The sequence below is a fragment of the Nipponia nippon genome, unplaced genomic scaffold (genome assembly GCF_047370975.1).
Source record: "Nipponia nippon isolate SJK-2023a ecotype South Korea unplaced genomic scaffold, ASM4737097v1 scaffold_10, whole genome shotgun sequence".
NCBI lineage: Eukaryota > Metazoa > Chordata > Aves > Pelecaniformes > Threskiornithidae > Nipponia > Nipponia nippon.
The window spans coordinates 20,466,430-20,491,871 of NW_028262291.1; the positions used below are offsets into that span (position 1 = coordinate 20,466,430).

The 25,442-nt window shown below is 49.3% G+C and overlaps 1 protein-coding gene across 2 annotated transcripts; it reads left to right on the top strand.

Moving 5' to 3' along the window:
• Positions 1–79: 79 nt before the first annotated feature.
• On the top strand, positions 80–24,924 carry PIDD1 (p53-induced death domain protein 1). 2 transcript variants are annotated; one of them, XM_087745850.1, is made up of 18 exons: positions 80–555; positions 3,120–3,494; positions 5,238–5,651; positions 6,362–6,565; positions 7,425–7,479; positions 7,684–7,885; positions 8,553–8,681; positions 8,990–9,169; positions 9,802–9,949; positions 10,983–11,118; positions 11,350–11,500; positions 13,034–13,157; positions 14,342–14,460; positions 14,886–14,993; positions 15,958–16,163; positions 16,902–19,851; positions 20,327–20,445; positions 24,658–24,924. In XM_087745850.1, the coding sequence occupies exons 2-16, from the start codon at positions 3,230–3,232 to the stop codon at positions 17,137–17,139; spliced, it is 2,679 nt and encodes an 892-aa protein (XP_087601976.1). In that variant the 5' UTR covers positions 80–555; positions 3,120–3,229; the 3' UTR covers positions 17,140–19,851; positions 20,327–20,445; positions 24,658–24,924. The 2 variants fall into 2 exon arrangements, with proteins under 2 accessions (XP_087601976.1, XP_087601975.1); XM_087745849.1 differs by lacking the exon at positions 80–555 and adding an exon at positions 1,263–1,390.
• The last annotated feature ends 518 nt before the right edge of the window (positions 24,925–25,442 follow it).

Genomic DNA, 25,442 nt, shown 5'->3' on the forward strand with positions numbered 1-25,442 from the left:
GGCAGGCCAATGGAGAGACGCGGGCCGTGCTGCCGTTGCCGCATGCGCAGAGCGGGGATGCCGGGCGCGGGCGGGGCTGGCGGCGGGGTGCGGGCTGCCGCCGGCTGCCGCCTCAGCGCAAGGCGGCGGAGGTTGATGTTCCGTCTTCAGGGCTGTCTTTTTCCCCCAAACCGCGGCATCCGCGCGGGCCGGGCGACGCCATCCGCCGTGCCTTGCCCTGGCGGGGCCTCCCGGGAGGCGCAGGCCCCGCCACTGCGGAGAAGCTCTCCACGGGAGGGAGCGGGCGGCCCGTCCCGTCCCGTCCCGTCCCGGGGAGGCCGGGAGTCAGAAACCCAGCGGCAGGGTTTCGCCGTGGGATTGCGGGAGTTACCGCCTGCGCTTGGCTTGCTTGAATCCTTCCTGGATTAGGGAAATGAGTAAAAGTGAAAAGTTAACATTGTGCCAAAATCCACCGGACCTAAATAAAGCAGAACCGCTGTGGCAGCCGGGCTGTGAGGAGGCTTTGGGTATCCCTGCCTTGCTGCTCTGGAGGCTCCCCAGAACCCCCCTGTGCGGGTGAGAGCGCTCTCCGCTTCCCTGGTGCCGCCAGAAAACAGCCAGGCTCCCAGTTTTGTAACTGAGGAGGTGCTTCGGAAAAGCAGGTGGTGTTTGCTCCTTGTGGGAAGAGAAATTTCCCTCGGGTCACCGTGCGGCTTGCGTTCAGCTTTGAGCAAGGGGCACTTCGCCCAGGGCATTAACGCAGCAGCGCCGCCGTGTCACAGCGTGGAGGCACCAGCCGGCAACTCGCCGTTACAGAAAAACGCGGCTTTGCCCCTCTAAGCGCGGTGGAGAGCAGCACAAAGGCTGCGGGGCCTCGCCAGGACGCTGCGTCAGACCAAGTGGCGGCCCTCCCTGCGAGACAGCCGGCTGCAGGCAGGCTCCCTCCTGGGCAGCCAGGGCCCAGCCGGGGCAGAGCCCCATGGCTCTGGGCGGACCCAGCCCTGTGCCCTCCCGGGCTTGCGGCCCCGGCTCCCGCTGCGTTGCTCTCCCTGAATCTGCAGCGAGTGAGCAGGACAGCAGGAGCTGCCCGTGCCTCCGGCTCCCCGCAGGCTGAACTCGTGTTTGAGCCCAGGGAGCCGCACCGGGACCGGCCGGGGTGCCGAGGCCGTGGCGGTGCTGCGAAAATCTCGTTTTGTGACATTTTTGTGACAGCGGGACGCCTGGGCCTGGCTCCCCAGCGCCGCGGGCCCCGTGTCCCGCCGCATCCGGCGCCTCCCCCGCCTCGTCCCGCCCCGGCGGCGCCGCTCGCCTGCGAACTTTGCAGGAAGCGCCGGGGCCGAGCGGCGCGGCGCGGGGCTGAGCCGGGCCGAACCGGGCTGTCGGGCCCCGGGTTCTCTGTGCCGGGGACCAGGTGCGGAGGGGTGAGGCGAGCGCGGCCGTGCTCAGCGGGGCAGAGCGCATGTGGCCCGGCTGCTCGGCTGTGGGTCCTGCCGGGGGGTCCCCGGGCGCGGAGCCGCGGCCCAGGGGCCCTGTGGGGTGATGGGGGCCTGGGGCTGCCAACGCCGGCGGCAGGGCAGGCGAGGACAGCCCGGGGCGAGCGCCTGTGCCTCTGCCTGTGCCTCCGCACGCGTGCGCGCCCGCGTGCCTGCAGCGCCCCTGAGGCGGCGTTTGTGGTCTCCCAGCCCCCCCATCCTGGCCAGTTCAGAGCTGCCCTCTGGTTCCTTCACCACCAATAGCTTTACAAAGCTATAGCAGATGGTCTTTTTGCTTACGCGTGTCTGTAAGAGAGCTGTTGTATGTGTTGCGCGCAGCCTTTTTGTAAGAAATGCTTTTTTACTAAAGCAGTAGTTGCCATTTACCTGTTCTTCCTGTCCTTATGTGTCCGTCGGGCTTCTGCTCTTTCAGGGAGCCGGGGGCGAAGCCTCCCCCCAGACTGTGCCTTGGGAACATCAGTGCTGCCATGTCCCACAGGGTAACAGTAAAAAGCCCTGCTCCTCAGGGTGTTGCAGGGGCATTAGCTTGCTTCTGCTGGCCTTGGATGTTAAAGCCATTACAAGTTTTTTGTAGTTCTGCATCGCTCACTCAAAAGAAACTTCTGTTCGCCTATTCGATCCATGGCAGGGTTTAAAAGTCCTGATACTCACACCATAAACTAGTTTAATTGCCAAGCTCAGGAGGCGTTGCAAGAGATAAAGGAAGTGGAACGAGCAGGAAACGGGGGACCTGGAAGTATGTGACTACTGGTATAAAAACAAGCGTGGTGCCTCTGCTCGTCTTTGCACTACCAGTGTGCTGTGATGATGGCGGCTGATTTTGAAAGTCCTAGGTGGATGAAGGCTTCTTCACACTAAGAAGGCAGAGGAATAATTAATTTGTTCAAATTTCATACCTCTGCTCCTTTAGGTTTAAATCCTTCTTAGCATGCACTATGTGATATCTGCTTTTCCCCTTTCTGTTTATCTGTGGAGCGTGCTGTGAGGGGAAGAAAAAAGGACTAGCTGGTAACTAGCCAGCCATGGCTTTGTGCCTGGTTTGCTGCGTTAGAGCATCCCTGTGGAGGCAAATCTGCAAAAGCCCCAGTCCCACTGCGCAGTCCAGTGCTCCTGTGCCACGGATGTGCCTTTGCTAACCCCCTCCCTGGCCCTGCCATGTTTGCTCTGCTGCCCTTTGCCCGTTTTCATCTATGCTCTCTTTTATCCCATTGGCACCCAGTTTCACAACGGGGTTCGATGAGGACCCATTGCAGCCTGTGAGCAGCCTCCGGGCTCTGCTGCTGGCTCATCTCTCCCTGCCCTGGTTTCCCCCTTCACTTGTAAAGCTTCCTGCTAAGGCACTTTGAAATCTGCATAAGGCGTAGGCATTTACATTTATATCTTTTAGAGTTAATATTGCTGTTTATTCTGATGGTGGGTAATTGCTCCATTCCCTGCCGAGATGTCGGCTGCGAAAACTCAGAGGTTTTCCCTAGGAGGAGAAGCCTCTGTGGCATCCATCACCCTGCATTTCTGTGCTCTCTGCCCACAAAGCTTTCAGTAACATGCATGTAATCCCTCCTGCCCTCTTGCTGTGATTATAAACTGTTTCCAGCCACTCTGGGCTGGGGCAGGAGGCCTTCATCATGCACTTGTGTTCTCTTTCAGAGCCATCTTTCCTCCTCCTCCTCCTTGTCCCGGCTGCCTTGTGGTGCTGCCGGTGCCTGCCTGCCTGGCAAGTCAGAGCATGTCCAGACCCTGTGGACGAGACGCAGAAGATGGCAGAGCTGCTGAGGCTCGGGGACGAGTGCGGGGAGGGGGCTTCGGGGGCTCCTGCACTCTCTGGCTCCTGCCTTGCCGACAACAGGCTGAACCTGGATGTTTATCCTGACGGCTGCCACCGGTTCCTCCAGCTGTTCAAGGGGCGACAGGGAGAGGTGGTCCAGGTGGAGTTCCTCCGGCTCAGCAGCAACGATCACCTCCTTGGCGCCACGCTGGGCATCCTTCCTCACCTGAAGCACCTGAAATCCCTGGTGCTCAAAGGTAAATTCCTGGGCCCGCCACCATCCAACTTTTCTAGGCTCAGCTTTTTTTTTAATCCTTCTCTCCACACCTGCAGGACAAACTGCCCTTGGAATTGTTTTGTTCTAGTGCCCCTTACTACAGCTTTGGCTCTTAGGCTTGCTCAGAGCTGCATGCAGATTTCAACAAGATACAGCTTCTAGACTCTTATTTCCTTCCTTTGTTTCTACAGCTGCCTGGGGACCGGTTTTTGGAGTCTGGTTGGGTTGATGCTGCAGCATTTTCTTTAGCCATCCTCTAGAAGAAGAACATTTTTTTCCACAGTTACGCAAGGAGAGGGGGATTGAAAGGTGTTGGGTTTTTTGGTAAATGTTCAGCCCCTCTTTCATTTTTGGGAGTACGATGAGCTGTCTTTGCTGCATTTCCATCTGAATCAATCCCAGCTTAATCCTTGCTTAGTGTCAGTGAGCATAGGTTTAGCAGAGTTCAAGACACACCAGAAGAGGCTGCTCAACATTTTATCAAAAGTATGACTCGGGGTGTGCACGTAATTTGGCAAGCCGTAATAACTGTTAGACCTATAAATATTAGATCATTCTTTGACTTTCTCATCTCTTTATTGTAGGAGGATCTCAATACAAATAGTATGATTTCTGTATCAGATGGAATCATTTGCTCTTTGGGAGGTGGAATTTTAAAAGGAAATGAGAGAAAAAAGGGGGAGTTTGTGGCCAGAATTCAGGGTTCTAGCTGAAAACTGAAAAGATTGAGGTTCATTTCTATATCTGCCACAGATATCTCATGTGAATAATTTCATTTGTCTTTTCCCCCTTTAGTAAGGTGAGGATAACAGCAATACCTTTTATCAGGCGTGTTTTGTGAGAGGTACACACACCCTGAGCATCCTGAAGTGCAATAAAATAGTTTGCTAAGATTTTCTTATGTACAAATGTGTCTGTTAATTTGATTGTTCTCATTTTTTACCACTATGCAGCTAAAAAATGTTTGGTGCCCTCTGCTGTATGTGTATACAAATAGACAACAGTGGAGGGAGAGTAGGAAATGATGAAGAAATGGAGAGTTTTGGAAGTTTCCTTTTATTTGCTCAACTTATTTTCCATGGGTGCAGCCCTTCTCCAGTTTGAGTGTCACAAGCTGGGGTGGGGGACTTGTATCTTTCCCTCTCTGTGCTGTCTGGCCTACACAATACTGAATTACCTGCTTTTTTTCCCCACATTTTCACTGCTTTCCTCACATCTGCTCTCCAGTCTTGCCAAGGGCAGATATCAGTTCCCAGGGCTGTTCATCCCTCAACAGCATGGGCAAAGCCTGGAGGGCAAGGAATGTCTTCTTAGTCCATGAAGTGTTGTGTGTTGGCTGCTGGTGCTGGTGGGGAAGAGGTGGGAAAGGAGAGTGAGAGGCTTGGAGGGGTATGGGCCACCCTGGTGAAGGGTGGTAGATGTCTGGAGCGGCCTGGCTCTTTCTGAGCTTCAACTCCAGATGTGTTTAGCAGAGCTCTACTGGTTGACTGTGGCATCTCTTGATTTCATAACAGGTCCTCACCATTATATCCTTTTTATTGATCAGGAAACTGAGGCAAGGAGCAGAAAACCCACTTCTCTATGAATACTTCAGTATCAGTGCTGCTCATTGTGATCAGTAACTCCCCATCTTCTGGGTCTCTGTGCTGAGGAGTCTCACGTGAGGCTGGTGAGGTACCCCTGTAGCATATTGACTTCTTCCTCCATTTCCCTCCACACCCAGGTGGCCATGCCAGGGATGAGTTTGGTTCGTGTCAGCATGGCTCCCTGACAAGCTTGCCACCAGACATTGGGAACCTGAGGTGTCTCACCCACCTGGATCTCAGCTTCAACAGCCTCTCCACCTTGCCCAGCTGCATCCTCCACCTCCCCAGCCTCCGCGTGCTCCTGGTGAGCCACAACAGCCTGGTGGCACTCCCTGAGGACTTTGGCTCTCTGAGCAAGCTGACTTTCTTCTCTGCTATGAAAAATCAGCTGAAGGACTTACCTCAGAGCATCGGGGAGTTGACAGTGCTGCAGGACCTGGATCTCTCGGAAAATGCTTTGGAATTCCTCCCTGAAGAAGTTGGGAATCTGCACAACTGCACAGAGCTGGATCTCTCTGGGAATCGCTTATCAAGCATCCCAGACTCCTTAGGTAAGTATTTTCTAGGGGAAAAGAAGGACATGGGCTTGCTGAGCTTTTGGTACAGTCTACGACCCCTGAGGCCCTTGGTCTCTGTCCCCAGAGTTCTTAGCACAAACCATCTGTTACGTTAGAGCCAAATGGAAGGGACATCCAGAAGAAACATGCTTGCTTCAGTCAGTCCCTTTGAGCATTAATGACTCTCTGGACCATGCTTCCTGCTTCTGTGGATCAGCAAGACTGCTAAGATTTCAGTACAATTTACAATAGCTGAGTATCTGGCCTGGCTGGTTTTGGGTAGCACCCAGGACTGGAAACAGAAGAGCTGGGGTTTAATGGGATGCAAATCTGGGCTTGAAATTGCGCTGTCCAGTGTGGACCACTCCACGGAACCGGGCTCTGACTTCTGCTGCCCAGCTTCCTGGCTCTTGAGTCCTGTATTACTTTGTGCCCAGGGTTGTCATTGATGCTGTTACAGAAGCATCTTACATCCATACTCGTAGCTGGGTGCTGAAAAGCAGAGGACAGAGAAGGCTGTGTTGCCTCTCAGCTAATTCCCTGGACCCCTTTATTTTGTGAGGTAAAGAGATGTTGGGCTCTTGTGTTTTCCCTTCTTGTGTGTCTTGTGTGCATGTGATGAGGACAGCGGCAGGAGGGTTAGAGCTGATGTGCAATGCAATTAACAGCATGGATGGGGGGTCATTTCTTGTTCTAACCTGCAGCCAATTTGAAGTCTCTGCGGCGGCTGCATCTCCACAGCAATCTCCTGGTGACGGTCCCTGCCTCGCTTGCCAGCCTGCCCAACTTGTCCAGACTTGATCTGCAGAACAATTGCCTCCGTGCCGTCCCCCCTGAGATCCAGACCTCGCCTTTCGTGCGCCTCCGAGGCAATCCCTTAGGAGAAACTGAGCCATCCCCACAGGCTGGTAATTGCAAGGCTTCTGCTGCTGTGCGTTCTGCCCGGCTGTTCCCTCACTCAGCCCAGCGTGGTGTGGATGGGTTTGGATTAGAGAAGACAAGCAGGGGGGAATCAGATCAGTATTTATTTGTCTGGAATAATTATTAGGTTGTAAGGATACAGACAGTACTAGTTCTGTTTTTACAAGCCCAAGCCCCGTCTGAAGGGCTCAGTGGTCCCTGGAACTGGGCTTGCTAAGGGAAGGTTTTACAGTGGAAGTGAAAATGGGAAATGGATCAGGAGAGGCCCCTAAAGGGGTCCAGCCTTTTTAGCAGAGGTGAGCACCAGTTCTTGGACTTGCTGCATGGCCCTAAGGCTGTGGTGGCTCATGCTAGAAGCACAGAGAGCAGTAAGAGGTCATTCTGCTGTGCAGTTACCTCCTGCTTTCCTGTGGTTTCCATGCTGCAGAGGAGCAGCTCTTTGCCTGAGATGAAGGCGGTGAATGAGCAGGAATCTGAGCAGGGTTTCCCAATGGTGCTCACGTTCACAAGAGCAAACGCTGATTCCCAGGGGTGGTCCCAGGCAATCAAACATGGCCCTGAGATCTGCAGGGCTGGTAGATTGAAATATTTTCTAATTCCCCCTGCTTCTGAGTTTTCCTGGAGGACAGTCAGCATTTCCAGTGCATCTTGGGACCCCTAGGCCTCTTCCCGTCCTCCTGCTGCTGCTTGATCTGAAGCCTGCTGCAGTGTGAGCAGCGTTCCTTTAGCGACTTCTGTCAGATTAGGATTAAGCTAAAACTGAAATGCAAGTTCAGCCTTTCTTGCCTACCTTGATTTAAGTAACCTCTGTCTCCTCCTCCCACCCAAACCTTCTTATTGCCACAGATGAATCCAGTGCCAGAGGGCTACAAAGACTTTTCCTTGCATCAGGAGAGGACAGGTAAGCCTCTCTTATTAGGAACTTATATCACAGTGTTGTAAGAAGGTCCCAGATAAGATTGGTGCATGGTGGGTATTGCGTGTGTGTATAAGAGCTTATGGCCTCAGTAAGCCAGTCCAACACAAGGTAGGAGATTCTTCTGTTGATTTTTGGAGGGCTGAAGTCATTGCACGGTGTCATACATTCATGCATTTCTTCTGGAAGCTTTACTGTCACCTCTGAAGGCTGCAAAGCGGTCCTGGCCTGTGGCATCCATTTCTACTTTCCACCGGGGGCTGCCTCTGGCCCTCTGCGGATCTACTTCCAAACCCTCGCACCGGACCCTCAGTGGGTAAAGCTGAGACATCATGATGTCCTGCTAAGTAGAGTCCTGGAGCTGCAGCCTCATGGAGTCAAATTTCAGCAGGTGAGGACACATCCAGGCCAACTCCTGATCAATCTGCCTCTGCAGTAGCTTGACAGAGTCTTCTGAGAGAGTCTTTTGGGACTTTTGAGACAGCTACCCCCATCACTGTTGCTTTTAAGAGCTGCAGGACTGCCTTTCAAAGAAGCCCTGCTGCAAAGACTCAAAGGACACAGCCTGGCACTGTGCTGGTCTGGCTCCTTTGCCTTCCTCACTACTCCTGCTTGAGCTGGGCTATAACCTTCCTCACTCACAACCCTCCTCCTGTGCCAGAGGATAAATGCTGTTCCAGCATTTGGCCTTAGCCTGCAAGGAGAATGGTTCACATCCTTTCCTAAAAGTCTGATTCTGTGGTTTTCATTCAAGCTGGTGAGTACTTACACCACCAGCCCCGTCATGGCTGACCGCAACTCACTGCAAAAGTTGCTTTGCCCTTTCTGCCCAAAAGCTGCTGAACTTTTCCTGCCGTCACACTACATAGCGGACCTGACATCTACTGTCACCTCCCTGGAGGCTGCAGGTCAGAGCAGGTTCTTATCTCCTCCTCCACTCCCTGCATATGGGCTGTGCTTCGCCCTCCCCCTTCTTGTCTATACAGGAAGCCACAGAGCAGAGCTAGGCTTGGTTTTATCCATTCTATTGGTGTCTCACGGGAATGCTTTTCTGCCAGGAGGTGCAGATCTGGATGCCGTATGCCTCCCCTCAAACCCTTCACCAGCGTGAGGTGGTAGTTCGGACCTTCAGTGGGCAGAGCTGGAGTGATCTGAGAACAAGAGTGGAGCAAAAGAGAAAATCAAAGGTAAGCAGATTGGAATGACCAGTGACACACATCGTTTCTGTTCCTCTCTTTGGTTTTGGCCAGCCAAGAGTGAGCCCGTTTGAAACATCTCATGAGCTGTGTTTTGACCAGCTGTGGTGGATTTCAGCTCCAGGTTTCCTCTCTCATGGAGGTGTGTCTCCTGAAGGTGATGAGTTGCAGCCTGCCATGCTTCATCCCTGTTCTAGTGCTTTCATCTGCTCGGCTGTTACTGGCACTTATTTTCCTGTCTTTATTGTATTATGTTATATGCCTATATGTTTTCTCGTCTTCCCTGTCTTCTGTTACAGAAGCATGTGGCTCACTGCAGTGTCCTTCACTTCTCTTGGTTCCTCGTTGTGTCTCGACTTGTGCAAAATGAATGCAAAGTGCCAACAGAGGGGACATTGCTCTTTTCCAGTGTGGATCCAAACATCAAAGTGACCTTTCCTCCTGGAGTCACTGAAGAGACCCGCAGTGTCAAGCTGCAGGTATGCATGCTTTAAAAAACAAGCTTTGGTAAGCCCTAGTGCAGCTGTTGTCCTGTGCCAAGTAGGGGAGACGAAGGTGAGATGTCCGCCCTAGGGTAATTCGTGTCTGACATGGATGCTTCATGGGCTGACCCATCTCAGATCACCTTCTGTCTTAGCTTTCCTGCCTGCAAAATGGGCTGTGCTCCAAGCTGCCCTGCATGGGAAAGGGATCTCCTCGCAGATCTGCCAGTGCTCCCTCTGGCAGATCAGCAGGTGAAGGGAACACAAGGAGATTTTGCCTCTTGTTGCCTCGGAAAACATACTGAGCCTGGCAGAATAGCTCGGTGAGTGAGATTGGGGTGGGGATTATTTATGTGGATCTAATTCTAAAGCCACCCTACTAAAATTAATTTTTCTGTAGTGTTGCTAGATAGTGCTAAATGCTATTGTAATACTTTGGTCTGTTCCAGCTTGCCAGGTTGACACCAGTGTTAGAACAGACTTCAGCCAAAGTTCACTGTGCTTCCATTTCTCACCGGGCCTTTAGCCAAGAGCAGCATTTGCCTGCTGGGTACTGGGGGCACTGAGTGAGTGATGTGGGAACTTGGGTGCCTGACTGCTCCGCTCACCGTACGATCTTCCACATCCAGGTGCTGCCGGTCTCTGCAGAAGAGATAGAGGAAATCACGGCCGAGGTGGGGTGCAGAGCCAGTCCCCTGCTCTGCCTCTCCCAGGACTCCCTGGTGGATTTTCTGAGGCCAGTGAGAATTCAGCTGCCCCTCCCGCCCGGGGTCACAGGTCAGTTTATTCCCCAAATTGGCAAAGAGAAATGCCATATGCGGAAAACCACGAATGGCAAGCTGGGAATTTTGTTTGCCTCTCCTGTTAATAATAAAGCTTTCTGCTTTTCCTGCAGGAACAGCAAGGTGTGTCTGCTGAGTGAGTGGTGGTGCAGGGTGGTGGGAGCTGAAGGTAGTTCAGGTCCAGCAGACCAGCGCTGGGTTTCACAGACCAGCAGCACAAGCTGGCAGAATGGCCTTGGCAAATGGATTTCTCTGCCGAACTGCATGTGTATTTAGACTGCTAGGTTTGATATGACAGGTTGGAGAGGCACTCTCGCCAACTGAGGAGATGCTTTGTAAAAGGGCTTTGATTCCTGATTGGAAATAGCTTGAAGCAGGTAATGAAGATGCTGCCTCCAGGGGTTTGCCTTCTCTCTTACTTCCTTGCTCATGAATCAGGTGCTGAGCCACTGCAGTTAAAAATGTACGATCATACACTAAGCCATCTCCCACTCTGAATACTGCTATAAACAGCCTCAGCCTTGCCAGGGATTCCTCTGTTTGTGTGCTGAGTATCCTGTGTCTCTTAATTCCTATTTTCTTTGACCTTTCCTGGCTTTCTTGTGAAGAATTAAAAACTTTTTGGGTGCAGCTTGGCTTCCATTGTAACACTATCTGGTATTTGTATGTCTGAAGTGCATCAGGATTGAGAAGTGTGTGGATGTACATTTAGAAAGAGACAGAACTTAATTAATAATCCTAGATATTGGTGATGGGAGTTGTCTAATGAATCTGTTGATGGAAATCAGCACAGTATCAGTTTAAGTCTGCATATTCTGCCAGAATATCCTGGAAGCATTGGTGTAGCCTCATCCTTTTATTGCTGCTCTTCTTTGACCAAAGTTCAGTCCTGGATGCTGAAGAGAAGGCCATGGGCCTTAATTTGGTGCTTTTAAAAAGTGAATCACCCAAAACTGTGGCTGGGTTTGTAAAGCCATGAATATAGGCTTCTGCTGCATATAGCATCTCTTGATCATTATTGTCTTTAGGGCTAAATTTGGATCGGTCAAGGCTGCATCTTCTCCATGGCGACCTGGAGGGCCAAACCTGGGATGACATTACCAGTCAGGTGGTGCTGGAATTCACCCATCTTTATGCAGTGTTTGAAGTCACTCACTTCTCCTGGTAAGTGCAGGATTAGTCCTGAGGAAAAGATGGGACATTCCTCTGCCTTGCTTTTCTCACACTCTGACCAGGGGTCATGCTATTAACCCTGCCTGTTGCCTTTTCCCTTTGTAATTCAGGCCCAGCTTAGCACTTTGTCTCTACCCATCATTTTTTACAGTCTTGTGGGTGTGACACTGGCTTGTCTTCCTAGGCAGGATCCCTCCTTTTTCTTAATTCCTTGTCTGCCAGGTACTGGCTGTGGTACACCACCAAGACCTACATTGGAGGCATTGCCAAGAAAGTCTATGAGCGGCTGCGTATGTACCAGGTGAACTTCATTGCTCTGCAGAGGAAGAAGGACCCCGAGCAAGTCCTGCTACAGTGTGTCCCCAAGCACAAGGTCTGATCTGGGTTGCATTGCCTTGCTCCTGAGCTTCCTGGGCCTCCCTTTGCAGGATGTAAGGGCAGCAGTGCACCAAATGGTCCTGTTCAGTACCCCAGGGTCATGGCTGGGGTATGCTGTCACCACACTGTGTTGGTAGTGTGATACCGGCTCACTGGGAGCTGGGGGAAGAAGAAAAACTCATTCTATATAGCGGTGGATGCCATGCAGTGATTTCCTCCCCTGCGAACCTTGAGGACTGCGCTGCTAAAATCAGCTGGGCCACAGTAACTGGCCATGTGCATGCTGTTAGTGTCCAGCAAACATGAGGCAAAACATGTTGGCTTAAACTTCAAAGATACTAAAGTTAACACATCATTTGTCTGACATGGGATAGTAGTGTGGGCAGAAGCACTGCTTTGGTTTCAGCTGGAGTGGTTAGAAATGGCGCTCTTCCTGATGTTCCTTGCTGTTTACAGTTCAAGCAGTGGAACAGAACATATGAGCCCTCCTTAATCTGCTTCAGTGCAACATCAGGTTAGTTTATGCTGTTAGTTTGAGCTAATCTGGCTGACTTTGTGCGGAAGGAGATGGAAAGCGCTCACACATTCTCTTCTGCTGCCTCTGCCCTAGGCGTATCAGCCCTCAGCAGTTTTGCTTCAGATGTTAGCAAAGTAAGTGTGTATCTGTGTTTGTAGAGCTTGTACCTTGACAGACAGTGCAGCTCAGTGAGGTGAGGGTTATTTTATCAGACTGCCAGAACTGGGCTGCATATCCAACTCTCTGCCTAATCCTCTGGTCTGGTTGCTCCTGTTTTTTCTTTATTTGTTCTCCTGTATTGAAATAACCTGTGGGCATAAACATCTGTAAGAATTCTTTATATCTTTGGGTTCTGGGCTAAAATTTTTTCCAGAGGAGGCAGCAATGGCAGTCACAGTGAGATTGGGGTTTGGGGGTGTCTGTATTCCTGCCAGGGATGGTCATGAGGTAAGAGAGAAGATTTACTGTTACAAATAGAAAGAAGAATAGACACCTTGGCTCTAGGCTGACTCTTGCACTGCCTCTGAGACCCCAGGTCTGACAATGTGATCACAGGCTGCAAAGCCAAAATGAGCTTTCTGGTGTCGTCAGCTGTGTGCTATTGTAGCATGTGGCTTTTTGCAGAGAAAATGTCTTTTGATGGCATACTGTGGGGGGGATAAGTTCTTTGAAGGTTATTGACCTGTTGAAAAGATAGAGAAATTGCTGAAAATGCTTTTTTAATGGCAGCTTTGGGATGGCCTATCTTTGTTAGTCCACATAGGCTTTTCTGCTGTTTACTTGAGAGGAGAAATAGGGAAGCCACAAAACTCAGAGCACCACTTGTCTGTAGTGAATGTACCTGGGATAGGATGGGGTGGGTGTTTCTTTATTTGTTTACGTCCTTTCCGTGCAAAATGGACTTTCCCTGTTCAAGGTGAGTGAGAGGAACGTCATGGGCATAGGGACGTGGGTCAGGGGACAGACGTGCTTCAGACCAAACATGGGATCCTGTGTTGTCATCCTTGTCAGGTTGACCCGGTGCTGAAGAAGCTGCAGGACCGTTATCGAGGACCTGAGCCATCCGACATGGTGGAGATGTTTGAAGGAGAGCAATTTTTTGCAGCTTTTGAGCGAGGCATCAGCATCGATATGGGTATGGTAGTACTGGCCTCCTTTCTGCTCCTACCTCTTGTGCTTCTCTAGCCCTAGGTGTGTTTCTGCTGGCGGCTGTACTCCTCCATGGCATTCCTCTCTGTCTCCAGCTCGCCCATTACTCACAGCAGCTAGCCCATGGACATTGAACTTGTCACATTCTCTGGTCACCCAACTTTTGTGTCTACTTTTCCTTACGAAAGTGCTATTTGCAGGCTTTCGTTTCCTCTCATGCTGTTGTAGCCTGCAGAGGGCAATAGCCAAGTGTGTTTATTTTATGACTGATCTGATTCTGCAGCCAGCTATGCCCTTTTCCTGGCATCTTAGACACCACACTGGAATGCCCATGGTGATCTAATTAATGTTGCCCATTTCTGAGAGAACACATATAAAGATTTTTTTTTTGAGAAGGTATTTCTGCAATAATCCAGAGCAAAGAATTTCCCCTAATGGAGCCATTAGAAGAGAAGAGGGAGCAGGACCAAAACTCAAGGTGGTGTTTTATGCCCTAATGTGTCTGCATCTGTTACAGCTGCAAACTGTGCCATTTTCTGCAAAACCTGAATGTACAGCTCAGTTTCATTGGTGTAAATTAAGCACAACTCTATGAAGAATAATAAAGTGCACTGGTCTTTCAGTGGAGTTCATGAGGCCAGAGTCTGTCCCTCTGTCCTGATTTAGGCTGGACCCTAACTTAATTTCTAGATAATTACATATATATCCATATTGTACCTGGTTATATTTTTTCCCTTTAGCTCTATTCCTATTTCTGCACCCACTGCAGAAATGGTGAAGAGATAGGTGACCTATTTTTGTGCATTACAGGATGTATTGCAGCTGATTCTACCCTCCAAGGGGTAGAATGGACCAAGGATGGGAGGGAAGTGCCGAGGATGGACTTGACTCCATCTGAATGTCTTGCCCTGTCTTGCCTTCCGTTCTTGAACTTGATCTCCACCTTGTGGCCATTCTCCTTTTTCACCTGTAGGACCTGCTTTCTCCACAGCCAGTGTTTTCTGCTTTCCCATGTCACCCAGCAAGGAAGGCGGGGTTACAATTCTTTCAGGCATGAGTGGAAGGAGTAGGTAGTAGCATGGAGGCTGCTTGTAGACGATGGGCTGTTGGCCAGGCTTGAAAAGCTGCAGTTTTCTGCACAAGTTGAGCGTTTGCTCCTTCTCTGCACAGATCGCCCTGACTGCATGGATGGACGTCTCTCATTTATTTTTTACTCCCACTTGAAGAACATGAAGGAAATCTATGTGACCTCCCCTGTAGACAGGAAAGGCCAAGCTGTAAAAGGCCAGGTGAGCAACCAGTTACACTGACTTTTTGTTTCTTCCTTCATCATCATCATTGCTTTTACAATGTTCCTCATAATAATCTCTGAGCACTGGGCATGACTGCTTTCCTCCCCTCTTTCCCTTGGCTTTGCATTTCACTGATTAACCCTGAATAAACAAGAAGAGTAGTCTGGAAGGACCACTCATCACTTAGCTTTCTGACTTACATTCCTGCCATTAACTCTTGGGGTGTTGGCCGTGAGTCCAGCCTTTATGGCAGAACCTCAGTGCTCCTCCCAGTTGCACTTAATTGGGAGGCCATATTTATGGACTGAGGATAGGTGAGAAATGCTGAATACATTCTTTCCCAGACAGAAAAGACATGGTGCAAACAGGCTTGTCCACGGTGCTTGAACCTGAGCCTCACTGCATGCTTTCTGTTTGCAAAGGTCTCTTTCTACCGAGGGGCAGTTCCCGAGAGCATCCCTGAAGATGCCAGCAGGAGGAGGAAAGGACCAGACTCCCTCTGGCTTGCTACTCTGCCCATCAAACTGCCTGTGAGTTGTTTTGTCTCCTACAGAAAAATTAATCTAGATGGGGTAAGAGCATGGCCCTCCTGCTTAGCTAATTTTGTCTTCCTCCATGAGAACGGATGCAATGAATGACTGCAAGAAATGGCTGCCCAACCATGTGATGGTGGAGATTTCCCACTCCTTATGACCTCTTCTGAAAAGAGAAACATGGATAGCTGGGAGTGGTCTCCATCTCTCCTGCTCATCTTGCCTGTCAAGCACAGGCTTGTTGGATGGTTGGTCAGAGAGGGTGGATCCTTTGAATGACTGAGAGATGTAGAACAGGAGGAAGCTCGCTGTAATTAAGGGAAGTGTCTGTTTTGTTTATACATTTCTTAGTCACACAGCTGATGCAGTAGGAAAAAAGAAAGGTCTAGGATGAGGTAATTAGGCTGGATTTGAATACAGGCATTGAGTGTAAGTATTCTGGTGTGAGCCACTGGCCTTTAAAGGCTAGGCTGTATGTTACAGTGAGAAATGCAACTTTTGCTTATGGAATTTAATTGATTTTTGAGAAGCTTAAAACAATAAATACCTTTGTAGGCTGAATGCTTCCCTTCAGATCATGTGCCATGATCTCACATCCCTTTCTGACACATGCAGCCTCAACTACAAATCTAGACTAAGTGCTCTCTTACCACTGAGGCAAATATGCTTTGGGGAGATGGTTCATTGAAAAATACTCTGTAAAGACAAGAAAGGAAATTTCCAGTGTGAGCTGTGACCGTGAACACTATGATTTGATATTTTTCAGAGGCAGCGAGCACTGCTGGTTGTTGCCAGTGCGAGTGCTCCTTGCTTCTTACAGCCTGACTCTTCAGCCCCAAGATATTCCTTCCTCCCCAGTAGGAGGAAGGAAATTTCAGTGTGGAGACTGAATGGCCAGACCCTGTCCTCTACAAGAACAATTTGTTCAGCATGTTCTCTCTCTCTCTTCTCCGTGACACAGCGATTGAAACCCCGCTGGGGTGAGAACCCCGGTCCCCTGAACAGCTTCTCCTTTCCTCCCTTAAACCTGGGCAATGCTGAGACTGGCTACCTGACACAGGCAAACCTGCTGAGCATTGCCAGGCGCGTGGGAGCTGACTGGCAGACCATTGGCCTGAACCTGGGCTTGACCTATCAGCAGATTGAGCGCATAGGATACAATAACAGGTAAGACAGGACACAGTGATCAACAGTGATGCATTCTATCTATCTATCTATCTATCTATCTATCTATCTATCTGCAGTGTAATAGTATAAATTAATGCTTGGCTGGTTGAAAGGTTTCCCACTGGAATTGTTTCACTGGATAAAAGACGGGTTGACTAATGGTTCTTCTCAAAACATTACCTTTTTTATGGAAAACTGATTATTTTCTCTTGCCTTTATAAAACAAAGCTTTATGTTTGAAAAACAAGATTGGGAAATAACAAACCTGATGAGCTTTGTAGTTCAGATGAGTCGCATTCCTGTTTTGTTCTGTGATCTGGATTCCTGGCCAGACTCCCATCTCTGACAATGAGCAGTGGTCTATGGCATTAATTGTGAATATCATCTTTATTCAAAAAGAGCTTGTGGTACGTCATGGGACATGCAGTCTGACCAAAGAGCCAGAGCAGCAGGAGAGAATGAGACTTGTTACGACCAAACTACTGTTCCTGTGGGGAATTTACATTCAAAAGCAGAATGCTTTAATTTGGTATTTCCATTAGGAAAAAAATTTCTAGAGAGATTTTAGTGCGGGAACTGCAACTCCTGTATGATGGGTGGGGAAAAGGCACTGAGTGCTTTGTGTGTCTGGATGGCTTCTTTGGGGCTCCAGTCATGGGCTAGGACTCAGGTAAGGCCTCTTTGGGTTGCCAGTCAGGAGAGTGTGTTGATTACTTCTGTGCTTTCCCTTTTCTTCAGAGAGGACCTTGATAAGCAGATCCTGGACATGCTTTTCTCATGGGCTCAGCAAAACTCAGAGGATCCTGACTGTGTGAGAAAGTTGATTACAGCCATGAAAGAGAGTGGTCGCCAGGACATCGCTGATGAGGTCAAAACCATCATTGAGCTGGGACGGCAGAAATACAGGGAGTCTATCCGCCGGGTGGGCTTGGAGCAGGAGAGCAGCACTGAGGACTCCGCAATAGCTATGATGTAGCACCTAGCAGAAAGAACTGGGTTTCGTATGGCATCCCTCTGTGTACCTGGAGCGACAATGTCTTGGGGCTGCTTCCACCTCAAGGGCCAGTGTCTTCCTGAGGAGCTGGACATTGATTTACTTGTGAGCAGACTACTGAGCTCACATGCCACTGCTGCCAATCCCAGGCAGTTCAGAGTGCATTTATAAGCCTATTCTGTACTTCCGCTTCTTGACCTTGAGCTTTAGATTTCAGAAACACAGAGAAATTCAGAGACTGAAGTGTCTGTCAGTTGAGTAGTGGCTAAAGTAGCCTTTAATGAATTAATACTCACGTTACGTATATTTATTTATAACTTATTCCTGAAACTGTGTTCTGCTGGAAACACTGGGTGTGAGCATTTGGGTCTGTTTGTGCTCCAGTGCTTGATGGGAAAGTGGAGGAGCAGTCGCATTATGAAGGCCTGCGAAGCGGTGGGGACTGTTCAGCTATTTCTGTTAATGGTGTGTTTTGCTCACATGAAAATGTGAACTGTATTCCCCATGAAAATTTTTTGTATTTTCTACAAAATCTCTTCCAGTTCCCTCAAGCCCAAACCAAAACCTAAGTATTCGTGAGGAAAAGAGAAGAAACTAATTTCTAGCAAAATAGCTCATGCTTTTTGGTTTTGCTCCAAAAGCTATTTTGGAACAAATAAAATTTCATATTGTCCCTAGGCTGCTGCACCTGCCAGGCTTTTTAGATGAGACCTACACACTCTGTCTTTGACAGAGTTCCAGTTTTAGTTTACAAATAAGTAAAAATCCATAACCCTGCTGTTCTGGGAGAGACTCTAATTTAAGTGAAAGTAAAAATTCCCTTGCAGTTTCAAAGGGATATTCCTCACATCTTCCCAGTGAAATATGCCCGTGTAGTAGTGAAGGTGTGACCCCTCCTGAAGTTTGGTGAAAAGCATGACTTAAATTTGCATTTTAAAAACTGGTCTGACCAGCTGTGAAATAGGCACTGTTGTGGGACTGGCACAAACTGTGCTGAGCTAACCTCCCCGTTTTGCAGTCTGAACATCTTGTATAAGGCTGGAAGTGTTTATTGCTTTTTAACTGCTCAATCATTGACTACTGAGGTGCCCTTCTCTTCCTGTTCCCCATCTCATAATGGGCCTCAACTCACGACCCACTAATGACAGTGGAAAGTTTCATGCAAGCTTTTTGAAAGACTACTGTTACCTACATAAATTCAACTCTTCCAAGACAGGTTTGGATTCAGCATATCCCACTCTCTAAGCAATATTTAAAGGGCTGTTCTCAGTCTAAAAAACAAAAGTCTGTATAAAAATGCCAGGTTGCAACACCCAAAGTCAACCAGCAGCTGCAGGTCTGAGAAATCCTGGTGTTTTCTTCCCCCTGTGAAAAATCATCTGTTGTTTCCCTGATCCTGTGTTTCAGACCTGCCATCAGGTCTGATCACTATTGAAAGAGAGGCATAAAATCATTCTGCTTTTTTTTTTTTTTTTCCAAGGCCATTCTAACATCTCAGCCCACGGAGTGATTGAGTTGTTGCCTTGGGCTTAGGGACTTCCTCAGATCTGATTTCTTAGGCCGTGCTGCCCCTCAAGTCTCATGTTGGGTTCAAGTCAGCAGTTCTCTTTTGAATGTACGTTTTTCCTGGTAGTCTGTGTCATATGTTCTTGTCTGTAATTTTGATGTATACCAATTAGGTATTTGTTCTTTCCTTCAGTTTTGGAGAGATGCATTTGGGCATATTGCTCTCACTGGAAATAAAATAAGCACTTAACTGTTTCACAGCATGGTCTGCTAATCCATAAATGCCTCGAGGTGTTAGACAGAGCCAGGTCCCTTTAAACCTGCTGGCAGAAAGACGCAGGTGAGCTTGTCCGTGCTGCAGAGAAATGGGGGAAGAGCTCTGGTTTGGGTACTGCTGGCTGCAAAGCGCAGGACAGACTGCAGCTGAGTTAATGCTATCCCTGTAGCTTGGCTTTGCTGCAGTGGGGCTAAGCCAGGAAACACGACATTCGGGGCACGGGTTTGACGAGCTAAGCATATGACTAGGGCTAGTCGAGAAGGGACAGCGCGTAGGCTTAGCCTAGCCTCCGGTGAAGATGCAGGAGGCTTTTGGCTAGGCAAAGCTAGGGTAAGGAAGTCTACAAGTAGCATAAGGTAGCATCCACAGCTACAATGGGATGAGGCTTTTTGTTTGCGATGGCCAGGCAACAGCTGAGTTAGACAATGCCGAAATAAGGGTTGGGTAGGCTGGACTCTATGGAGGGCTCATCCAGACATCGGCAGAACTACAGCTCTTCCAGATAACAGGTAGATTGGGTTAGGAGAGAGGCAGGTTAGTGCTAGGTGTTTAGGTTACTCTAGGTATGGGCTACAACCAGGCCAGGTCCACAAGTGATACCAAACCCTAAACAGCATCATCAGCAGAACAGCTCTTCAGGATTTGGGCCGATAACTTAAGGGAAGTTAAGTAACTACCCCAGGCAAGTATTGTTCTCTCTAGTCTTTCACTGCTGAGTGGTAGCTGCTGGGCTGGGCCACCTCACTGGCATCTGGTTTTCTCCTTGCAGTGACACCGAAGCAAGCACCCAGCTGAGGATATGGAAGTGCTGGCTTTTATCAGAGCAACCATCTGACTGCTCATTCCTTCAGCTGACTTGGCAGCAAATATTTGAGCTGGGTGAGAGTCAATGGAAAGCACGTTATTTTCAGGTGTGCTGTCTTCATCAATAATCTCTTTGAGGCACAGTAACTCCTTTGTAAGCCTGAGGTTGCTATGGCCAGGAAACGCTGATTACAGTTGCAGTAGATGGTTGAAGAAGCAAAAAAAATCCCAATGTGGCATTTATCTTTTGGATCAAAAGATTGCTTTCCTTTCTGGCTTCTTTCATGGATCCGTAACATACTGGAGAAGTCTCTTCCCCTTTCCAGCTATCTGGCTTTTCCTGGTGCCTATTAGGCACCTTCCAGTGTCCTAGTGATGATCTGGCAGATTTTGTGTTTTTTACTGTGCATGATCCTGATGCATCCAAAATTCAACCAGGAAAAGCCTCCTTACAAAAAATTTAAAAATAAAGGGAGAAATTGTTTGGGAGTGGGAATATTTTTTCTCCTCCTTTTTTGACTATAACATCTATGCCTCTTTAACTCTCATAATTAAACCCTTTTCTACTTCATAAACTTGCAGATCTCCAGCAGAATGACTGAGTGGCCCTGGAAGGTGAACAGTGTGTTTCCCACATACACCCTCCACTTCCAGGTTCTGCTAACCACGACAGTCCTCTAGCTGCCAGGAGAGAGATTCAGGTAAGAAGCTTCCAGCCCCTGCAAAGATTAATAAAAGAGATTGCTGAGAAATGAAAGCCCAGGCAAAGCTCAAATCAGTTTATTAATTCTATAAAAAACACAAGGCAAAGCCTGACTATATCCTGCAGGGGGTTAAACTGTTTACACAGTCCCAGCAGTAAAATGCTGTATAATTACCAGTAAAAGGTCTGAAGGAAATATGAAGGTGGGAGAGAGCCTGCAGGGGCTGCGTTCAGTTTGTCTGTGTACTGTGGCCAGACAGCAATACTGTAAAATTCAGCACATCCATAGGATTGCTCTGATAAGGGAAAGGAGATACCCGTGGTGCATTGAGGACTGGATGGTTCAGCCATGAACCTACCGAGCTTGATACAAAACTGAGGGAGCATTAGAAGATACCCTGCCAGTTGATATAAATTCCTGCTGTTTGGTACCCTACAGTGTCCATACTTGACAGTGTCATGCTGCTGTTGCTTTTAAAAGGGAAAGGAAATCTGATGGTCCTTAAATTCACTGTTTTCCCCCAAAAGGAGGATCACAGCATATTTTCAGCCTTTAAAGCCAAGAGTAGCTTTCACTGGGAAAGGTGTGGGGCCGGTTTTCAGACACTGGTGCATCAGAGCCCGAGCCCAGGGCTGCCTCGAAGTAAGCCCACCATGCTTATCAGTTGTATGTTGGTAAAATGAAGAAAACAGCCTTTGCTACAATTAAGCGTGTGTCCATTTCCTGAACTCCGCAGAAATAAACTGTATGTTCTTGAAGCACTATTTTTCTGTAAATCTGTGTGGCTTGAAAATCCATGGGGAGGGTTTGATGCTTGTTCCAGTTCTCAGCTACCTTGAAGGAACTCGGTGACTGGGGAATGTAGAAACCAGGCAGGCACCATGACGATGGAAAATTTAGCCTTTACCCTTCCTGCCTCACAGTAGGTCTGTAGGTTAAACCATGCCGAAGGTTGCTTTGGGAGGCTGGGACTAAGATCCTTCCGCTTGGTTTGCTCATTGAACACCAGTGCAGTTCTTGTCTTTTCCAGACAAGAAATAGTGGAACTGGAAAATGTGCAAGGGGCAGGAAGGATGCTCAGAGATGAGTACTACGGAGTATTTTTAATTCTTTTTACAGCAGCGTATTACATGTCCTGGGAAAGGATAAAGACTGTGAATAGATGGTTGCCATCCACTGTTTCTCAACTAGGTGGCACCAAATGAAATAATCCAACATCACCTGCAAATAAGCAAAAGGAGGTACTTTTTTCCGCACTGTGCGTAGTTCTGACGCTGATTCATTGTTATGAGATGTTTGAGGCCAAAATATAAATGTTGTGTTCAGAAAGTAATTGGTTAAATTGGTGGGAAAAAAAATTGCAAACTAATTCAGAAAGCTGAATGCATTACCGTGTGGAAGGAGTGAGAGGTTGGGGCTGCCTTTCTCAGGCAGGAGATAAGACAGCAGCAACAGAGTATGTGAAGAAACAAAGCAGGCACAGGAGGCAGATCAGACGTCTCTACTTGCTTTCTCTAGAAAGGCAAGATGGTTGCAAGTCTCGCTTCTGCTTCTGCTGAAGCTGCCCTGTGGATAAGGGGAGACCACGCTTGCATGGGTCGGAGGCAGCTCTTGCCTGGACCCCTCCTCGGAGCCATGTGGCCAAGCTTTGCTCCTGGATTGAGAATTTCAATGGTGACCCATAACAAACCACCAGCACTGCCCAAAGGAAGAGACAGGATTTTTACCCTGGATATGTTAAGCTTGAAAACATCTGCTCTGCCTTGTATTCACTGCATCTCAGCAGGGAGGTGCAGCTGGAGGTATCTCTGGGCACCTCCTGGCTGGACACACAAAGTCCCATGCACTGGGTCACTGCTCCCATGCACTGGGTCACCAGGTGGAGCCACATCTTGAGGCAGGCCCTGGGTGGCCATCAGATGCTGGGTCGCAGGAGGCCACCAGGGAATACAGGTCGGTCACAGGGGAGACGGACAGCCTCACACATCACAGAGAAGTTGGGCAGGTCTGATTTAGCTAACGGGACATGAGAGCTTGAGGGATGCTGTCTGCAGACATTTAGTGAGTGACTTGGGAAATCAGCAAGCTGATATTCCTCATCTTTTAGTTGCCCAAGCTGCTGTAAGTTTCCAGACTTTCACCACCCTGTCAGCCCTCTGCTTGAACCGACAAGGGTAAACCTTGGTATTTCTAAGAAAAACACAAATAGCTTGAGAAATGTTTGAGTTTTCTTCCCTCCTAATGCAGAAAACCTTTTTTCCTGATAAGAAAAAGGTACCAGGGTGCTGCAGGTCCACCCGTGGGATGGCTCCAAGGCAGCACCAAGAGCTCAAAGCTTTGGGTATGAACAGGAGGTGGCAATACACAGTGATCTGAGTAACCCCAGATGTGTCCCAGCCATGCTGGCTCTGCCGGGTCTGTGCCACGGGCCAGACCTGGTCTTCTGGAGGTGTTTAGCATCACCAGGTTTAGAAAGAGCAAATCTGCATGTCCAGGAGAGAGTGGGGCTCATGCAAATGAGCTGCAGCCCCTATGGAGATGCTCATCTCTCCCTGGCTGATGAACCTGGGTGGTCAGGCTCCTAATTATGCTTTGTTGGGCTGATGAAAAGAAGCTCTAGATTACAGTGAGAAGTAGGACAGGAGAGCTGGCCGAGGGAGGTGGTAACAGGATAGCTGGGAGAGGACATGAACTTAGGTATGAATTTTCTTCAGCCCAGTCCTCGGAGGATTTCACTCCCTCTGGAAGCAGCAATGGCTTGGGATGAATGTTTTCAGTTTTCTTTCATCCAGGTTGGATAAAAAGGAAATCCTTGTGATTCTTAGCTTCACCCCGAGGCCAGAGCTGAGAACAAGCACAGGTTGTGATGCTGGTTGTAGCTGCTCTCTCCCAAGACTGCAGGTTACCGGCTCCTGGGGCCTGGCACATCCTTCATGTGCTGCAGGAGCATCAGGCTGAGTGACAATCCTGGCAAGGCTTTCATCCTGCTGCATTGAGAGGAGCAAGAAAACACAGTGTCTCCCCCTCAAAAATCCCTTACAACAGATGATTTGGTCACAGCCTGGGCAGGGAAAAGAAGATCCTGCTGCTTAAACAGGCTATTTTGTGACAACTGCTGTGCATCGACGACAGCTGGAGGGCAGAGGCAGTCACAAATGGATCAATCAGCTTTTTGGGGTCCCAAAATAACATGGCCCTGAAGGAGCTGGCAGCAGCTCTTGGCAAGGCAGTGAGCTCGGGAAGCCATGACTCTCCCTGTGGGCCAGGCTGTTTCATTTTCACCTACAGCAGGATGGCTGTGTCCTCGGTGTCCACTTCACCCTCCAGCCAGGTGGCATGCAGCCATCTCACCTTTCTGCCCCTGAGAAACAGCAAAGCAGGTTAATGCGACTGCAGATTTCCCTCAGTTGTTTGCTGGTGCTGGAAGGGCAGATGAACGAATGAGTTGTGGAGAGTGGGGAACACCGTAAAATCCCAGAGCAAATGGCACCGTTTGGCATTGCTCGGCCACACACCCCAGGGAAAGAGAGTGATGCTCCCTATCCTGCAATGCCCCATGAATCCGATGCTGCCTCTGCATGGGGGCAGATGCAGATGATGGAACACTGTAGGGCAATTTCCCCCTGGGATGACAGGGTAAGCCCTGCCGAAAGGCTCCTATGGCAATAGGCGGCTGCAGTTGCGGGCTCCCTGCCAGCAGCTGTGCCCGGAGTGGGATCTGGAGGCCAATCTTGCAGCCAAGACAGCGCCATTTGTCGGCACTCAATAAACAAAAGTGCCTTGCTGTTTTATCCGGGAGATAAGCATGCAGGGCATGAGATTGCTTTCCCTTGCACTCTCTGTGCTGAGCATGGGAGCCTGTGTTGGCCACCAAAGGAGTCAGGGCACTGCTGCTGTGGGACACCCTGCGGACAGGCGCGCAGGAACGGAGGCTGCTGGGTGTCAGGCAGCCCTGAGGCCCGAGCCCCATGGGTGCTAGGCACGGCGAGATGTTGGTGCTTACTGGAGGTTGCCAGCCCTGCGGCATGTGGCAGTAGCTGGGCCATTTTGCGAGCCAGCTCATGACGCATTACCCACTAGCACTCCAGGGTCAACCTGCAGCTCTAAAAGTCACTCACAAAGGGAAGAAAATTCTACTTTTATGCCTTTTTGGCTTCTTGATGATCAATGATGGAAGCCTGAAAGCTTTTTGCTTGGTTTTTTTTTCAGAGACTAACATTGCTGAGCCTTGATTTCCCTGCTTTTGCTGGAGAAAAGTGGCCAGAGAGTTTGCTGGTGGGAACTGAGGAACACTTGTGTGCCTTGAGCATCAGGGACTTTCCTCCTGCTATTTGTTAGGCATTTGAATCAAATAGCTACTAAGAAGATGTCTGCAGCCTCCTTCCAAGGAATGATGGCCAGAGGGGACAGACAGACCATGTACACTGGTTCACCTGCGTGGTCTTACAGCCTTGAGCTCTCAGGGACAACAGAGCCGGGCTTGGGGTAGAGCTGTCCCCTTCCTGCACCCCCTTCACTCTCCGGCTGCATCCACATCCCCTCTCACTTCTGTGATGTCAAGTGTCCACACAGAAAATGAAACCAGACCTGCTGTGTCAGTGGTTTCTGGGTGACTCCCAGCATCCAAGCCGACAGCCTGCTGTGAATCTGTTCATTTTATTCACACCCTTTGGCTGTACTCTCAGCAGTCGGATGCTGGATGCCTCCCCTATCACCCCTGTGCTGTTACCTTTGGCAACCCATCCTGTGGTCCCAATGGAGAAGTTGAGGCTCAGCTGAGATTGATTCTTCCGGAAAATGATGTTGACCGGTGCTAATTATATGTTATTGCCTCTTCAGTCTTTATCAGTTAAATCGTCTACCAGCGCCCTGATAATCACGTCCCGCATGGCCACCAGGCCAAGGGAGCAGTGACCAAGCTTGCCCGATCTGGCTTTTTTAAGCGTTGGTTTAATACCCACACTCATCAGGCGCTTGGGGATTTCACCGGCACT

What these genes read in the sequence shown, in the direction of transcription:
- PIDD1 (XM_087745850.1), top strand. Translation starts at nt 3,230, where the DNA reads ATGGCAGAGCTGCTGAGGCTCGGGGACGAGTGCGGGGAGGGGGCTTCG. An exon ending in GAAATCCCTGGTGCTCAAAG is followed by an intron (nt 3,495 to 5,237) that starts GTAAATTCCTGG and finishes CTCCACACCCAG; the next exon opens with GTGGCCATGCCAGGGATGAG. An exon ending in ATGGAGTCAAATTTCAGCAG is followed by an intron (nt 7,886 to 8,552) that starts GTGAGGACACAT and finishes CTTTTCTGCCAG; the next exon opens with GAGGTGCAGATCTGGATGCC.